A 15,012-nucleotide genomic window follows, 5' to 3' on the forward strand; every position below is an offset into this window, starting at 1 on the left:
GGGAACAAGAGAAATCACAGAATCACAGAATGTTAGGGTTTGGAAGGGGCCTCTGGGGATCTTCTAGTCCAACCCTCCTGCCAAAGCAGGGTCACCTACAGCATGCTGCACAGGACCTTGTCCAGGCAGGTCTTGAATATCTCCAGAGAAGGAGAATCCACAACCTCCCTGGGCAGCCTGTTCCAGTGCTCCATCACCCTCAGAGGGAAGAAGTTTCTCCTCATGTTCAGACGGAACTTCCTATTCTTCAGTTTGCGCCTGTTGCCCCTTGTCCTGTCGCTGGGCACCACTGAAAAGAGTCTGGCCCCATCCTCTTGAGACCCACCCTCAAGATATTTATAAGATCCCCTCGCAGCCTTCTCTTCTTCAGGCTGAACAAGCCCAGCTCCCTCAGCCTCTCCTCGTAGGAGAGATGCTCCAGTCCCCTCACCATCCTCGTAGCCCTCCACTGGACTCTCTCCAGTAGCTCCTCGTCTTTCTTGAACTGGGGAGCCCAGAACTGGACAGAGTACTCCAGATGAGGCCTCACTAGGGCAGTGTAGAGAGGAAGGAGAACCTCCCTCGACCTGCTGTCCACACTCCTCTTAATGCATCCCACTGGCCTTCTTGGCAGCCAGGGCACACTGCTGGCTCATGGTCAACTTGTCATCCACCAGGACACCCAGATCCCTCTCCACAGAGCTGCTCTCCAGCAGGTCCGCCCCAAGCCTGTACTGCTGCGCCTTCCCAGGTGCAGGACCCTGCACTTGCCTTTGTTGAATTTCATCAGGTTCCTCTCTGCCCAGCTCTCCAGCCTGTCCAGGTCTCGCTGAATGGCAGCACAGCTTTCTGGTGTATCCACCACTCCTCCCAGTTTTGTGTCATCAGCAAACTTGCTGAGGGTACACTCTATCCCTTCATCCAGACCATTAATGAAGAAGTTGAACAAGACTGGGCCGAGTACTGACCCCTGAGGGACACCACTAGTTACCGGCCTCCAACTAGACTCAGTGCCGCTGATGACAACCCTCTGAGTTCTGCCATTCAACCAATTCTCCATCCACCTCACGGACCACTCATCCAGCCCACACTTCCTGAGCTTGCCTATGAGGATGTTATGGGAGACACTGTCGAAAGCCTTGCTGAAGTCGAGGCAGACAACATCCACGGCTCTCCCTTCATCTGCCCAGCCAGTCATGTCATCGTAGAAAGCTATTAGATTGGTCAGGCATGATTTCCCCTTGGTGAATCCATGCTGACTACTCCTGATAACCTTCTTTTCCTCCACTTGCTTAATGATGACCTCCAGAATGAGCTGCTCCGTCACCTTTCCTCGGATGGAGGTGAGGCTGACCGGCCTGTAGTTCCCTGGGTCCTCCTTCTTGCCCTTTTTGAAGATTGGAGTGACATTGGCTTTTTTCCAGTCCTCAGGCACCTCTCCTGTCCTCCAGGACCTTTCAAAGATGATGGAGAGTGGCTCAGCAATGACATCCGCCAGCTCCCTCAGCACTCGTGGGTGCATTCCATCGGGGCCCTGGTTTCTAACTGTTGGAAGACAAGACAATTGGAAATTTCACACGAAGAACTCAGCAGAGTTGGTCAATGAGCCTGACAGAGAAGTGGGAGCTTCATTCAAATGTCACCCTGTGTAATTTCTCCTTATCCCTGGTGTATTCCCAATAGATATGCATTCCAGATCACAGAGTGGTATATCACAAAAAAAAGACCAACAACCTGCAAAAGGATTTTCGTAGTGTGCTGCTCGTAGAAAGGAGATGGGACCAGCTGCCCTTCCCACGGCGTAGAACAGGAAAGGGTCACCAGACGGGGAGACCAAAACAGAGCAAGAACGGGGGAAAAGCCACAGGGGAAAAGAGAGAGTTTCCCAAATAATTACACAGTGAATTTCACTGCAGGCGATTCATGAGTTTTATGACTCAACTAGACAATAAAAGTCTTTTAGTAGAAGGTTCAGCCAAACAGTCTACTTGGTTTTCCCTTCCAGCAGGCCTCTGCTTGGAGCCTTAAGCTTTTAGCTCCTGAGTTACAATGCTTTCATGTGCTGAGAATCACTAGCCTCATTACAGATGTAATGGCTAGTGGGGTAAGGAGCATGTCTCTGGCGTGCAGATGCTAGGTGGTAAATTAGCACCTCATTATTAAATCCACATGATGGGAATTCTGAACTTTTGTGTCTTGTGCATCTGGATTATGTCTTCTGTTTTTGTTCCTTTTACAAGGAACACTTTTGCACAGGAGATGTAACAAAAATCATCACTATCAGATAATGTTTTGGAACCTGGTACTGCTCTTTCTTGACAGGAGAGACTGCTTACATGGTTTGGCTTTTTTTCCAAGTGGCGTAGATAAGGCAATGGGACAAGCTAACTGAAGCCCTCCCTAGCATGGGCATCCCATGGAATGCAATGCCATCTTTGGTTGCATCTGCTGCAATGCAAAGAAGCAGCTGCCCCTCAATTCCAGCAGTGCCCTGTGAGAAGATCAGAAGTTGTTGTGTTGAAGCCAACATGGTGACCTAGATGGAAAAACCACTTGCACGTAAACCATACTCAAATGCTGTACGTGATCAAACCATGAAGATCCTTGCCATAGTTTCCTCCTTGGGAACTTCTTCTCTTCCTCTCTTCTTTTCTTCTTGACTTCTTCTTCTCTCTTCTTCTTGTGGCGAGTTGACTCAACACTGTGGGGCTGGGAGGGACTGGAGTAACATCATAGTAACAGCCAGGGACAACCTTTTCCTCTGCTTTCTCACTTGCAGATGAAATCGGGGGAGATGGCTGCCAACATTGCCCGGGAGCTTGCGGAGCACACAAAAAACCACTTGTACGCTGGTGACATCACGTACTCTGTGTCTGCCATGGTCCAGCTGGTGAACTTGCTTGATGTGCAGCTCCGAAACCTGACTCCGGGTGGGAAGGACAGTGCTGCACGCAGCTTAAATAAGGTAAAAATGGAGCGGCTCGGGAAGGGACAGGAATCTGAAGAAGAGTTTGGCTCTCCCTGGAGATCTATTATAAATGTCTTTCTGAACGACTGCCATTTTAGGGTAGTGATTCTTTCACAGTAGACAAGAGTACCTGCCAGTTTTTCGTTTACAGTGTATTTTATTCTTCTGAGAAACGAAACAGTTGTAAATGCTAAGTGTACTATTGGTGCTGGGAAATGTATACCCTTAGATGTGTAGATATATGAACTCCAGGTACTCCATTGTGGTCTCAGCTTTTGTAGCTCAGTATGTGAGTAACTCAAGTGATGCCACAGCAATTAATTTGTGCCAGCGTGAATGAGACTAGAATTTTGTCCAGCGCTTCCAGTGCTGAAGCTGTCTGTGAAATGCCATGTAATATGATCCAGAAAATTGGAATATTTAAAGCCCCAAGAGACAGAGAGAGTCTGGATTTTGATTTTTTCGTCTTGTAATATTACAAGATGCTGATGTGAAGGTCAAGTGAACACTTTTATGCATGAAAATAAACAAATAAAAGCAGACAGAAACATTTTTTTACACTGGAGATATATTTACCAAAGGCACTTAAGATACCATGATGTTTACGCTTCAGGTCTTCAGGATGGTTTAGTATTAAAGGGCCTTTTTAGTGATGACCCATGACTTAGCCCAGAAGCACCTTACTGCATGATGAGGGTGTGGTTTCTGTGTCCCCTATTTGAGAAGAATTATTAGTCCTTTTGTAATTTCCGGAATGAAGTGGAGTTGGTACATACTAAAGGTTCTAGAAGTTGCCAGTCATGGGAGGAAATACAGGCTGTTTAAAGTTGAGGGTTTCCTTGGTTCAAGGCCCTCTTCATCACTGCATCTCATGTAAACACATGGGATGGGAGTTATGTAGGATTCAGCCAGTGAATTGTTCAGGCCTGGTCAGTGTAACAAAATGTAATTGAAACTTGTGGCTATGAGCACATGGTTATATTGGTCACTCAGTTAAAATAAGACACAGAATTTTGTTCTCAGCTGTGTAGCTGGCTCTGACAGCCCTGGCATCCATTTACATGAGAACAGGGACAGTGAGTCCCAAGGTTATATAGGGAGTATATGATCCCAGCTAAGCCTGAAATTTCTTGTGTGTCTTCCTAAGAGAAATACTTTTCAGAGAAGTAATATTGTCTTTTTTCTTGTAAGTTATCACTGTAGACTTACACTGTTTTAAATGTAAAGGGCTTCTGGACTGTTTAAGATTACAGCTGCATGGGAATTTTAGTCCTGCATCTCATGTGCTTTGCATGTGCTGTGAATTGGGTTATCCTGATGCTTTTAATTAGTGCTGCTTCCAGCTATTTTATAACAATGTAGGTAATAATTGTATTAACTGTTACATCAGCGTAACATTATTTGTTATGATCATACCATGATTCTTTGTTTGAAATGATGGTGATGTCTGACAATATCAGGTAAAACCAGCAATTAATGTCATCTACTAACGAATTTCATGGTTGGTTTGCTTGCTCTTCTGAGTATGCCCTAGCCACACCCAACATTTTGTCACTTCAGCTTTGCAAGCACATATTTTTCATCTTTTTATATCCCACCTTCCAATATTTGTTTTGATTACATGAAATGGGGTTGTAGCACGGGGTTAGGTATGAGATACCGAGGGGAGGGGAAGACTAGGCAAGGGAGAGCTCCTTGGCTCAGCTGTCACTCCTGGGGTCTCCCTTGCAGGTTTTCACCCCCTGCCATCAGCTTTGGTCAGGCAGCTCATACAAATCAATTGTACTCCGCATTAAAATTCTGGACTGCGTGGAGTCCTGCAAAACAGCGATGTGAGTCAGTGATCCAAGTGACAGGCTCGGTAATTTACTTGCTCTCATTCCCTACTTAATTCTTTAGAAGAGCAACTGCTCTGTGTTCATTTAAGAATGCATGAATTCAACTTGGAAATAGTATTGGGCAAACAAAAGGCAGCAGAGTTACTGCTCGATTTTCCCCTTCACTGATCAAGAGTATTTCCAAAAAAAAAAAAAGGGAAAAAAGTAATTTGCAAAGAGTTTTGTTTAGTGCTTTTTAGTTAGGAAGAAGAAATAAAGTAAGCACTATCCATTAAATATTCTTTTAATCATTAAAGGAAATGTGCTGGGGATCTGGAAGTAATCACCTATGCTGGTTTGTGCTGGGTTTTTTTTTTACAAGCTGATGTACAATGAATTGAAATAAACTGGCATAATCAGATTTTTTAAAAGCCATCATCGTTCAGGAGCCACTTTCCTGTCACTAAAAGCTTTATGCTTTCCACTGAATCAGGCTTAATTAAGGTAATAATTGTTCTGTTGCACACTGGTAAGACCTCTGAGTGGATAGCTCTGTAATTTTCAGCAAGGCTTTCTTTGATCTCCATTTGTTTCTGTAAAGTCTTCATACTGGCCAAGTTTACCCATAGGAAGATTCCTACTGTTACAAATTGATAAATTAGAAATTGAAATTAGGCATTGAATGATACCTGGGTGTATTTTGTTTATTTCAGAGCCTCAAAACTCGTGGGGGCGTAATTTGGCTCTCAGCTGTACTAATGGGATTGCACTGCTGTGAGTAGAGAGCACGGGTTACCCCGAATCTCAGTTGTTGTGCAATTTCCAACCCAGGCACATGAGCAAAAACAAACCCAGCCGAGCCAGTTGCTGTGAGCAGCCTGATTTTGCAAGGTTCAGTTGCACTGATGCAGAGCTCACCAATTCACTCACTGCTGCAGACTGCCTTGCAAAGTCGCGGGGAGGTAAAGAAGTGCCTGTTTTAATTTTGTGACATGCGAACTTGCAGTTATCAGGCAGGAGGCATGCAAGTGCGTATCAAAGTACAGTCCTAAATATGGCTCCAGTGGAAAAGGTGGGATTCTTTGTGGAAAAGCTATTCAGCATATAAAACATTTAGGCCCGGGAATTACAAAGGAAAACACAACTTGGTATGAGAGGACTGGAAAATGCATTCCTGGAGAAGCAGTTTAATCCGAAGGGGAGAGAACAGCCTCAGCTGGAAATACTGCACCGGATTCCCATCTCATTGTTACAGCCTCTTCAGTGGCCCTTTACGCTATCAGGAGCCTTGGGCAACACTCTCTTCTTCAGTGCAATGTGTTATCACGTTCGACACGTGCCTGAGCTGGCTTTAATCAAGCTCACAGCAGCGAAGCTGGAGCACTGTCGGTTTTGCCTCGAGCAGGTGTATCGGAATGGGTCCATACAGGTCCATCCTGTATCAGGATGCACTCCTGCATACATCGTGCTCCCTGGAATTGGTCCTGCTCATCCAAAGTGTGGTTATACCTCACTGTGCCATCAGCCCTGTCTGACTGCAGAGCCCACGCTCCTTTTATGCAAGTAACCATCAGCCTCATCCTTTCCAGCCTTGTTTGATGTGGAAATATCATGTGTGATCTCCAAGCTGGAAGGAAAACATCATCTCTTGAGCATCTCTACTTGACTTCAGTGTCTCCTACCATCTAACAGGTGCTCTTGCAAAGTTGCCAGTCTGTGCTTTACTTCACTGAAAAAGGACTAACCTATATTTCTGGAGCCAGTCTTTTCAGTCTTCCACTGCTGCCTAACTTGCATGCTTCCTTTGGTTTGTTTGGTTTTCAGGAGCTGTTAAAAAGAGAAATGAGGTTTTTTTTCACAGGCATTTTCTTCAATTTTTTTTCCCTTGTTCTGTCACTAACTTATTTTTTCTATTCCGTCTTTAATCTGCTGTCTTTATGGACTCAGCTTCAGAAAAGGGAACGCTCTTGCAGGGCCTATGTCCAGGTATTTCTTGTGTTCTTAATACACGTGTCTAGCTGTTTGACTGAATGACTGTGAAGTGGGTTTTGTCTTTGTGAATAATCTGATTATTATCATCTTTGTGGCAGCAAGTTCTGAGGTTAAGGTTACAGGATAATAATTTAATTCTTCATCTCACCACCTGGCCCAGTTGTTCTCAGACTTGACAAAAATTTGGGGCAAAATCTCTGAACCACGAAGTGGGACAAATCACAGGAGAGATCTGACAAGACTCATATGGCCATCATAAGCAGGGTGGTATAGAATAAGCAGGATGCATACAAGTAAAGAATGCAAAACTCCTGCTCATGGAGGTGTCTCCAGACCAGCTGGGTTTCGCTTGCAGCATGTCACTCCTGTAATTGCCAACTGCATTTCCTTAGTTTTCTTTCTTCCCGTCTTACACTTGCAAATTTAGAAACAATTTGAAATGGCAACACGTGGCATGAGGGAGGAGTTAGGAACGTAATGAAATGCAGAGTGTCCTCACAGAGGGATGTAGGAAGGAGGATAGTGCTGAAAACTAAATATAGGATTAGGAACATAGGGTCCCATAAAGTTCACCCAGCTGTGACCCGACTTTTGTAGGCTTACATTGCGTTTTATGTGAACAAAGTCAAGCCCTAGCATTTTGGAAGGACTTGCTTGTGGGCTTTTTCAAACGTGGGGCCTTCATTTATGTTGTTTGTCCTGTCACCTTGCCTTGTAGCATTTGCTCCAGTGACTTTTATATAAACCTGTTTGTATACCGTGGGTGAGATAATGCTGCTTTAAGACATGTGAATGTTTTACCTTCTAATTTCTGTCTTGTGCTTATGAACATTGATGTTGTTCTTGTGGGTGGCTGATCATTGTTTATATGTGTATGTATAACATGCAGAGGTGTAAGAATGAACCCCATGTTTCTGGAGGTGGCTGTCTATACCTGAATTTTTCTGAAAAATTCAACTTCTGACAGTTGGTATTGACTTTATTTTTTGAAAGCATATTTTATTTAGCATATGGGATTAGATTATTTGGATCTGTAGCATATTATAAACAAAACAGTACCCCTCTGTGCTGGTAGGCTGTCTGTCTTCCCTTTGGATATGGTCGTGAGAGAAAGTCACCTTTTCCCTTCCATATACCATAACAGATGAGTTATGGAGTTATGTATCCCATGTCTGGAGTGACTTCTCTTAAGATCCCAGAGAAAGTAACTAGCATTTGAAGGAATTTAAGCAAGTTTACAGTGTAATGTTGACTCCCCAGCTAGCTATCTTGTGTACTGGTACCACTGAAAATGTTGTGAGGCTGGTTTGACCATGGAACTGCGCAATCCTGTTGGGGACCTTGGGTGCTACCTGATCCATAGCTGTCCTTTCCACTAGCTGCACAGGCGTACTCTACAGATTCGATGCATGCTCCTGGTCTTTTTGTCTTCTTTCAAACAGTAGTGGATAGTGAGTTTAATATACTCTACAGAAAGCTTGGCATTGACAGAATAAAGCCCGAATATTCTGCACGAACTTCAGCTTACCCTTAATTTCAAGGACTTCTTCCCTTTCGCTTGGAAAGGTTACTTGTGTGTTTAAACATTCATCATGCGCCTACCTCTTTAGTAGGCGAAAACTGATGAAAGCTCATTGCCTGAGCTGTTTAGTATAAATATGGACGAAGCTGGTAAATATATTGAAGAGGACACTCCTGTAATGGAGGGCTTGAAGAATGAATTAGGTGACCTAATTGAACCTTTCCAGCTCTGTTTTGTATTATATGGAGTTAATGTATCTGGACATATTTTCATACAGTATGTTTCCATTTGGAAAATCATGTCGCTAAAGTCATCAAAAAATCTTGTGAGGGAGAGTTTGTCTGTAGTAGCAAACATAATACCTGACTGCAGATATTGTTGTTACAGGCCAGTTGTCCTTTACCAGACAGTGAAATGTCTGGCCTGGCTAAGGCAGTTTAGCAGAGATTTTTCAACAAATCTTAAATGGTGAAATCCTCCATTTTATGAAGTCAGTTGGAGAAGGGAAATATTCCACTAATGGTGGAGAAATAGAGTTTTCAACCTTGCTGACGTGATCCCCTTGTGCTGATCCCGTTATTGTGAAGGCATCTTTGGCTGAATTCAACTCACAGGACTGGAAGTGTACCTTCAGTCCTGTGCTCCCTCGACAAAAGAAAGTGCAGTACAAACTTTATGTGAGAGATGTCCAGCAATTGTAAATATCAAAAGTGCCATTGAGAAAAGGTGGATTTTGGGAAGGAGGAGGGTGACTTGAGATGATAAGAAATGCTAAAATCAGTCTTACAGTTTTCTTTGGGCTGACAAATTTAAGTAGTCATGACAGAGCCCCTGTAATGATGGGGTTGCAAAGTCCTCTTGAGCCCAAAATCAATCAATATAAATAAATATGTAAAATAGATCTAGAAATTTTACGCATTATTCAAATATAAGACTGGGAATGCTGTATCAGATTATCATATCATCTCTCTGTGTAACTTTATAATTAAAACAAATGTTGATTTAGTTTGTGCATTGTCACAATAAATGTTGAGTTAAAAGCTCAGGGATTTTATTTACTGTAGACAGAGGTTACAAATGCTGCTACTTTGGTTGCAAGTGTGGTAAATGGTATTTTTTGTCTCAAAAATCCAGCAAGAATCAACCCAACAAGTGACATGATAAATACGTATTAGTATGATGACCAGACAATTGCTGGAGGATTTTTCACTCATGGTGATATTTAAGAAACTGCCACATGGGCTTTAATTCGTGATAATGAGAATCAACTTGGGCTGAGCTCACCAAGGTGAATATCCAAGACGGATGAAGTGAGCGGCTGCAGAAAGGTGTCCCATTAGCTAAGGAGAGCTTGGACCCAATGCGTGGCTTTTGGGAGAGCAGAGATCTACATCTCTCATGCCCACCTTTCTGCAGTGCACTGTTCTTGCACTCTATTTTGGGAAAGGGGTGGAAGAGTCGTCGTGTGGGAGAATGAGTCACAGTGGGTGACGTGTTTGATTGGCATAGCTTCATTTGGTGACTGGTGTGTGATGTAAGCCGGTATGAATTTTCTGTAATTTGTTCAGAATTGGTATTTTTTCGTTTTCCAAATGTGTTCATCCTTACGTGAAGCACTGGAGTTGGTAGAAAACATGAGACATTTGTCTTTGGCGGGCTGTGAAACTGGGTTTGGTGTCACAGATCTCTTCCACGCACTTCAGCAAGTGGCATGTGCTCACTGTTTCTCAGCTCCCAAACTTAAAATGCCATGGGTACAATTCCTCTTGCCTCCGGGAAAGGAGGTGGGGTAGTGAAGAAAAAAAAAGGCTGAGTACTCAGATATTGCAATACATGACACCATATTAACATGGAAAACTTAAACATGGGGAAAAAAATTAGAGAATTTTGCTGTAAGATTTAGTAGCTGGAAACACAGCTTTGATAAAGGCTCACACCACACCCGGGCATGTAGTCTTTTTATCACATACGTGCACCTGACTGCAAAATCTGAGCTCACCTCCTTGCTTCGCTTGGATTTGTGTGCTGAAGCTCTGGGGCATCATAAGGCCAATGAATTTCCCTGCAGTGCCAGCCAGCGGCCTTTTCCCATGTGAAACTGCATGCTGCGTTTAGGATGCAGGTTTTGGAAGACAAGAACTTCATAGAGTTCCTGTTCTTTTTGATTTTTTAAATTTTTTTAAAGCTAGTCTCGGTGGCTTCAAAGCTGGAGTCTGGTGAGTACAATAGATAGCCTGAGTGGCAGCTTTGTGAGAAGGGTGGAAGGAGGCAGCAGAGTGTTGCTTTTGCAGTGTTTTCCCTGGTCTAATGGTGTTTGCTGCTCTGGTTTCTGCCATCCTCCAGGCTGTCCTGTACATTAGCTTGCCCTGTTTTGTAATTCTGGACTTGTATGTACAGCCAATGGTGAAGATTATGGAGGTGCCACCCACTCCGTGAAGATCACAAGGAGCTTCTGAGTGCATGTGTCCTCGGAGCCACCGATGAAGCCGATGCTGAGCTGCTGGCAGTTGCCAGGTAGCAGACAGTGGAGGGTGGTTGCAGTTGGAGTTGTCCTTCTGGTTCTCCTAAAAGTTTTCTGAACACTTCTTGCTGCTAACTTGGGCTGTTTGAATTGCTGTACTAAGCAAAAAATGAAAGGCTTTCCTCAGAGGATTCAAGGCATGAAGTTTAGAGCCGAGTAGAAGAGACTTTTTTTTCTTTGCTCACTTAGTAGCTCTCAGCAGATAAAAGGTGCATTTGGGACTTAGCCAGTACTATTTAAAGTGAATCAATTCTGTTTGTCCCACTTCTCTCTTGCTTACATGGCTGGTCCGAACTTCTGTGAAGACTAAATGAAACTTGTAGCTCTGAGAGGGAGCATAAATTGAATTATGCTGAGTTTACTTGTGTTCTTGTTGTGCCTGTGACAAGAAAGACTTTAACCTCCATTTGTATAGAAAGAGGCAAATTAATGAGGATTTTTGAGTTCCTTGTTTGGTCACTTAATTGGCTGTATGACAAAGAGCTCTGCAGTGTGTGTCAAACAACTTTCAGAGTCCTCTAATGATTTGCACATTGCTTGACTCCTGATGCTATTCTGCGTGGCCTGTCAGACGAGGTATCGTTGTTAAAGTGGCTGGAATAAATTGGCTAGCAGTGTGCATACAATGTCATATATTAACTATAGCTACAGGGAGTGCTTTTAGCAGCTTTCTTAGGAGATCGAGATGTTTGCCCGTCAGCATCAAAGTGCCCCAAACTTTCATTTAGTATAATTAAAAGGACATCTGAAAGAAGTGTGACTCACAGCTGGATTCTGTGATTTGGTAGCCCTTTGTTAAAACTCCATGAACTTAATATACTTCACAGCTTGAGAAACTGGCACTTGATTTGTGTCAGCAAGAGCAAAACTAGAAATCCCCACCCTGTGTGTTTCTGCCATGGTGAACCCGTTGTTAGGGGAGAGGAGGATCAAAGCAGTAAACTTGAGTTTGTCACCAGACTCCGCAATCCTTTGCATAAGTATTAAAAAGGAAGGCGATTGCATATTCCTCTATCTACAACTGAGCTAGACCTATGCTTATGTGCCCACAAGTAACATAGCAAAACTGAGAAAAAAATCTAGCTTTTTCTGTGTTGCTATGTGCTTACTCTCTGCTTTAAGCGGAGTCACTCCTGGAATCTGGTGGCACTGGTAAAAAGTCTCAGTATAAATTGCCGTGGAGGTCAGCAGCAGATGCCCCTTTGATTTGGACCATTGGAGGAAAGGATGAGTCTCTCAGACTCCCTAGGAGTTCCCTTGAAGGTTATGGATATTCTGCCAAAGAGGCATTTCTTGTTTGCAAGCCATTTTCCTTCCTTGCTACAGCTTTGCTTACTTCCCCAGTGTAATTACTCTAGCAGTTGCTTGTATAGTCTCAAATCCCGAACAGCAGGGCAGCAAATACGAATGATTCATAAATGCAGTTCTCAGTTTATTCAGTAGGGAGGATGTCTTTAGATGAAATAGGTCATATGTTATTTCCTTCTTCCCAATCAATTCCTTTTATTTCAGTCCTAGAGATGCCTTCTGACCTTAAAATATTCTTTCTCGTATACTAAGCAAAGCAAAACCTAACCTGTAATTTGTAACCTTGTTCTGTTTCTCAGATCTTCTATTTTTTTGTGTGCTCCCATTAGGAGATTATTGGTAGTTTAAGGCCAAGATTGCAAACCTTCCATGCCTAGTGTAAGACCATTAATTCCATAGTTAAGCATTTTGTAGATGCCCTAATTTTAATAAAGGTCGGTGTCTGTCTTCTCACTGCAGTGAGATTTCAGTGCCGCTGAAATTCAAGCCATTTCTGAGTCAGTACAGTTCCTATAGCCACAGCATAAACATTTGCTGTAGAGTTGAAAAGAGAAAGTTACATGTTTTTTCCTGAGAGCCTTTGCTCACAATCTATAGAGCAATTTTACAAATTCCTGTGCAAGGTCAGGAGAACATCTCCTCTTGCCTTTGCCATGAGTTGTAGGTTTTGGCTCAGTTCACCAAAACTGATACCAATCACCACTCTAGTACTAGGTGGAGACTAGTGCTTCTGGCTTAGTTTTGAAGGCAGAGGCAGAGATTAGCAGTAGACGTTCTAATGATTTATTTTTAAGCACTTGTTGCGGTTCAGCTAGTTTCAATCTCAACATGTGTTTGTCCACTTCATTGAATGTTATATTTGTTTGGTGATGATCTTATTGCTTGTTAAAAGCCTTAGACAGTGGCTGAGATTCACGGTAAGAAATTCAGTCCAGTGTGCTTACTTATACTTTGACCAGAGACAAATTTTAATTTGGAATTAAAAGAACAAATGACAAGGGGAAAAAACATCCAAAAGTGAAGAGCCTAGTCAGACAGATTTGAAGGCACTTCTTAGCTAAGAAGTAGGATTTAATGCCATCATTTAGCCAAAATGAGATTTTCCTTGTTCAGGAAGCTGAAGAAATGACATGTGCATCTATTTTTGACCTGAAGTCCCACAGAGTGTAGGACTGTGCCAGTTTGATTGGTGACCCCTGTGTAGTGGAATTAAGGTGCCATAATTTGCTGTTCTAAAAAGGCTCGTCATTTCCTAAGCTGATCTCTTTCAAAGCAATAACCTTGCCAGAAGCAGCTCCTTACCTACCCAGATCTGTGCTTTCATGCTGGTCCTCCTCTCCAAAGGGCCTGCTCTGGCTGCACCAGGTACATTCAGAGTTAATGGGTGTTTCTCTTGTATTGGTGCTTTTTCTGGCCAAAGGCAAGAATCGCACAACTTCCAGCAGAACTTGCCATCAGTGGCATTGATTGTACCTTAAACTCAATTAGTTTGGGGGCCTGCAAATATTGATAGCGTGAGAAAAGGTTTTGTTTTAGCACTGGGTGTTTCATATGAATACAGAGCAAAACCAGCTGTTCTTGAGCAAGGAAGCAGTTAAGCTTTTTTAAAGTACCACCAATTTCCAGTAGGAAAAAAGAAAAAAGAGCATAATGTTGTGATCACTGAACCATATCCAGATTTCAGTGCATCTGCTCTCTGAGGAGTTTTTGATTTTCACTGTGCACTGTGGACCTGAAAGGGGTTTTGTGCGTGTTTTTCTCTGCTGATTTTCCATAAAACCTCAAGCTGCTATTAAAAAGTGGGCTAGTAGTGTTTTTGCATGCTTTGAATAAAGATGATGATGCACGTGTTTTGAAGCAGTACCTGGAGACCTCAGACAGGACCCAGAACCTCAGACCATAAGCACAACCTGAGGCTGTGTCTGTGTGATTGTGCTCTACAGTCTTAGCACTGCTGTTTTCAGAAAGGGTGAGCAAACCTTTTTTGATGAGGCTGTGACAGCAGACACCTTTGGTAAAGGGATAGCTGTACAAGCACTGCTTGTTTCATGCACCAGCTGTGATTTTAGTCTACTGATACAAAGCACAGCCTTTTTTGCTGTAACTCCTTCTATCCTAATTTTTGGTAGTGCGTTGCATGAAATATTCCTGTGAGATGAAGGAGGACAAGTGTTAGCAGTAGGAGACAGGACTTTAAAAGTTATAAAATGCAGATATTTTAATTAGAGAGGTCATTACAAAAGTGGTGCTTGTAACACACTGTGCCACTGTCCTCATTCTCCCAAAGCTGCTACAGGAAGGTAAGGCCTTGATGTAGGTTCCATGCAAAATAATGTATACAGTGTGTTCAATCTCTTCTTAAGGAGGTGCTCCTTTGTAAAGGAAGGACAAACTGCATATTTGAAAATTACTCAGCACAAAGATTCAACCAATATTCCCTGCAGGGCCTGCTAGTATTCACTTTCCATGAAGGAGTATTTTCTCCAGTCCTAAGTTTGTTGAGGTTTTTGTTCTTCTGTCAGCTGCTCAGTGAGAGGCCAAAATGAACAGAAGAGGGGCTGGTTTTCTAAGGTTAGGGTTGATGTGCTTAAGCACCATAGCACAATGAAGTCTGGTCCCAAATTTGGCAATGGCATGAGTAAGTCTAACATTCTTAGTGATTTCCAGTGCTGTCTCCCAGTTAAAGACAGGTTTTATGTTACAGAATCTGCTTTTGTCGAAGAGCAGTTCCTTGGATGTTGGTATGGTAAGAGATAAATAAATGGATGTTATGTCACTGCATATATACTGCCATCCTAGTTTTGAACTGTGTCACATAGCCAGATATTCTCACCAGACATTTCTAGAGGGGGAGAAGATAAAAGTTTTACAGAATGAAGCAGCTGTCACAAAGGAAATCAATGGG

At 43.0% G+C, this 15,012-nt stretch overlaps 1 protein-coding gene across 17 annotated transcripts in view; it reads left to right on the plus strand.

Annotated features, from left to right (window-relative positions):
• ADGRL3 (adhesion G protein-coupled receptor L3) overlaps window positions 1–15,012 on the plus strand; it is a 522,074-nt gene that overhangs the window by 419,691 nt on the left and 87,371 nt on the right. For 15 of the 17 annotated variants that reach the window (XM_075421264.1, XM_075421268.1, XM_075421251.1 and 12 more), the window contains 2 exons: window positions 2,759–2,944; window positions 6,712–6,750. In XM_075421264.1, coding sequence (XP_075277379.1) covers window positions 2,759–2,944; window positions 6,712–6,750 — 225 coding nt within the window. The remainder of the gene's footprint in view (window positions 1–2,758; window positions 2,945–6,711; window positions 6,751–15,012) is intronic. The other 2 variants (XM_075421257.1, XM_075421261.1) reach the window with 1 other exon arrangement.

This window comes from Opisthocomus hoazin, chromosome 5 (assembly GCF_030867145.1).
Source record: "Opisthocomus hoazin isolate bOpiHoa1 chromosome 5, bOpiHoa1.hap1, whole genome shotgun sequence".
In the NCBI taxonomy this organism is placed as follows: Eukaryota; Metazoa; Chordata; class Aves; order Opisthocomiformes; family Opisthocomidae; genus Opisthocomus; species Opisthocomus hoazin.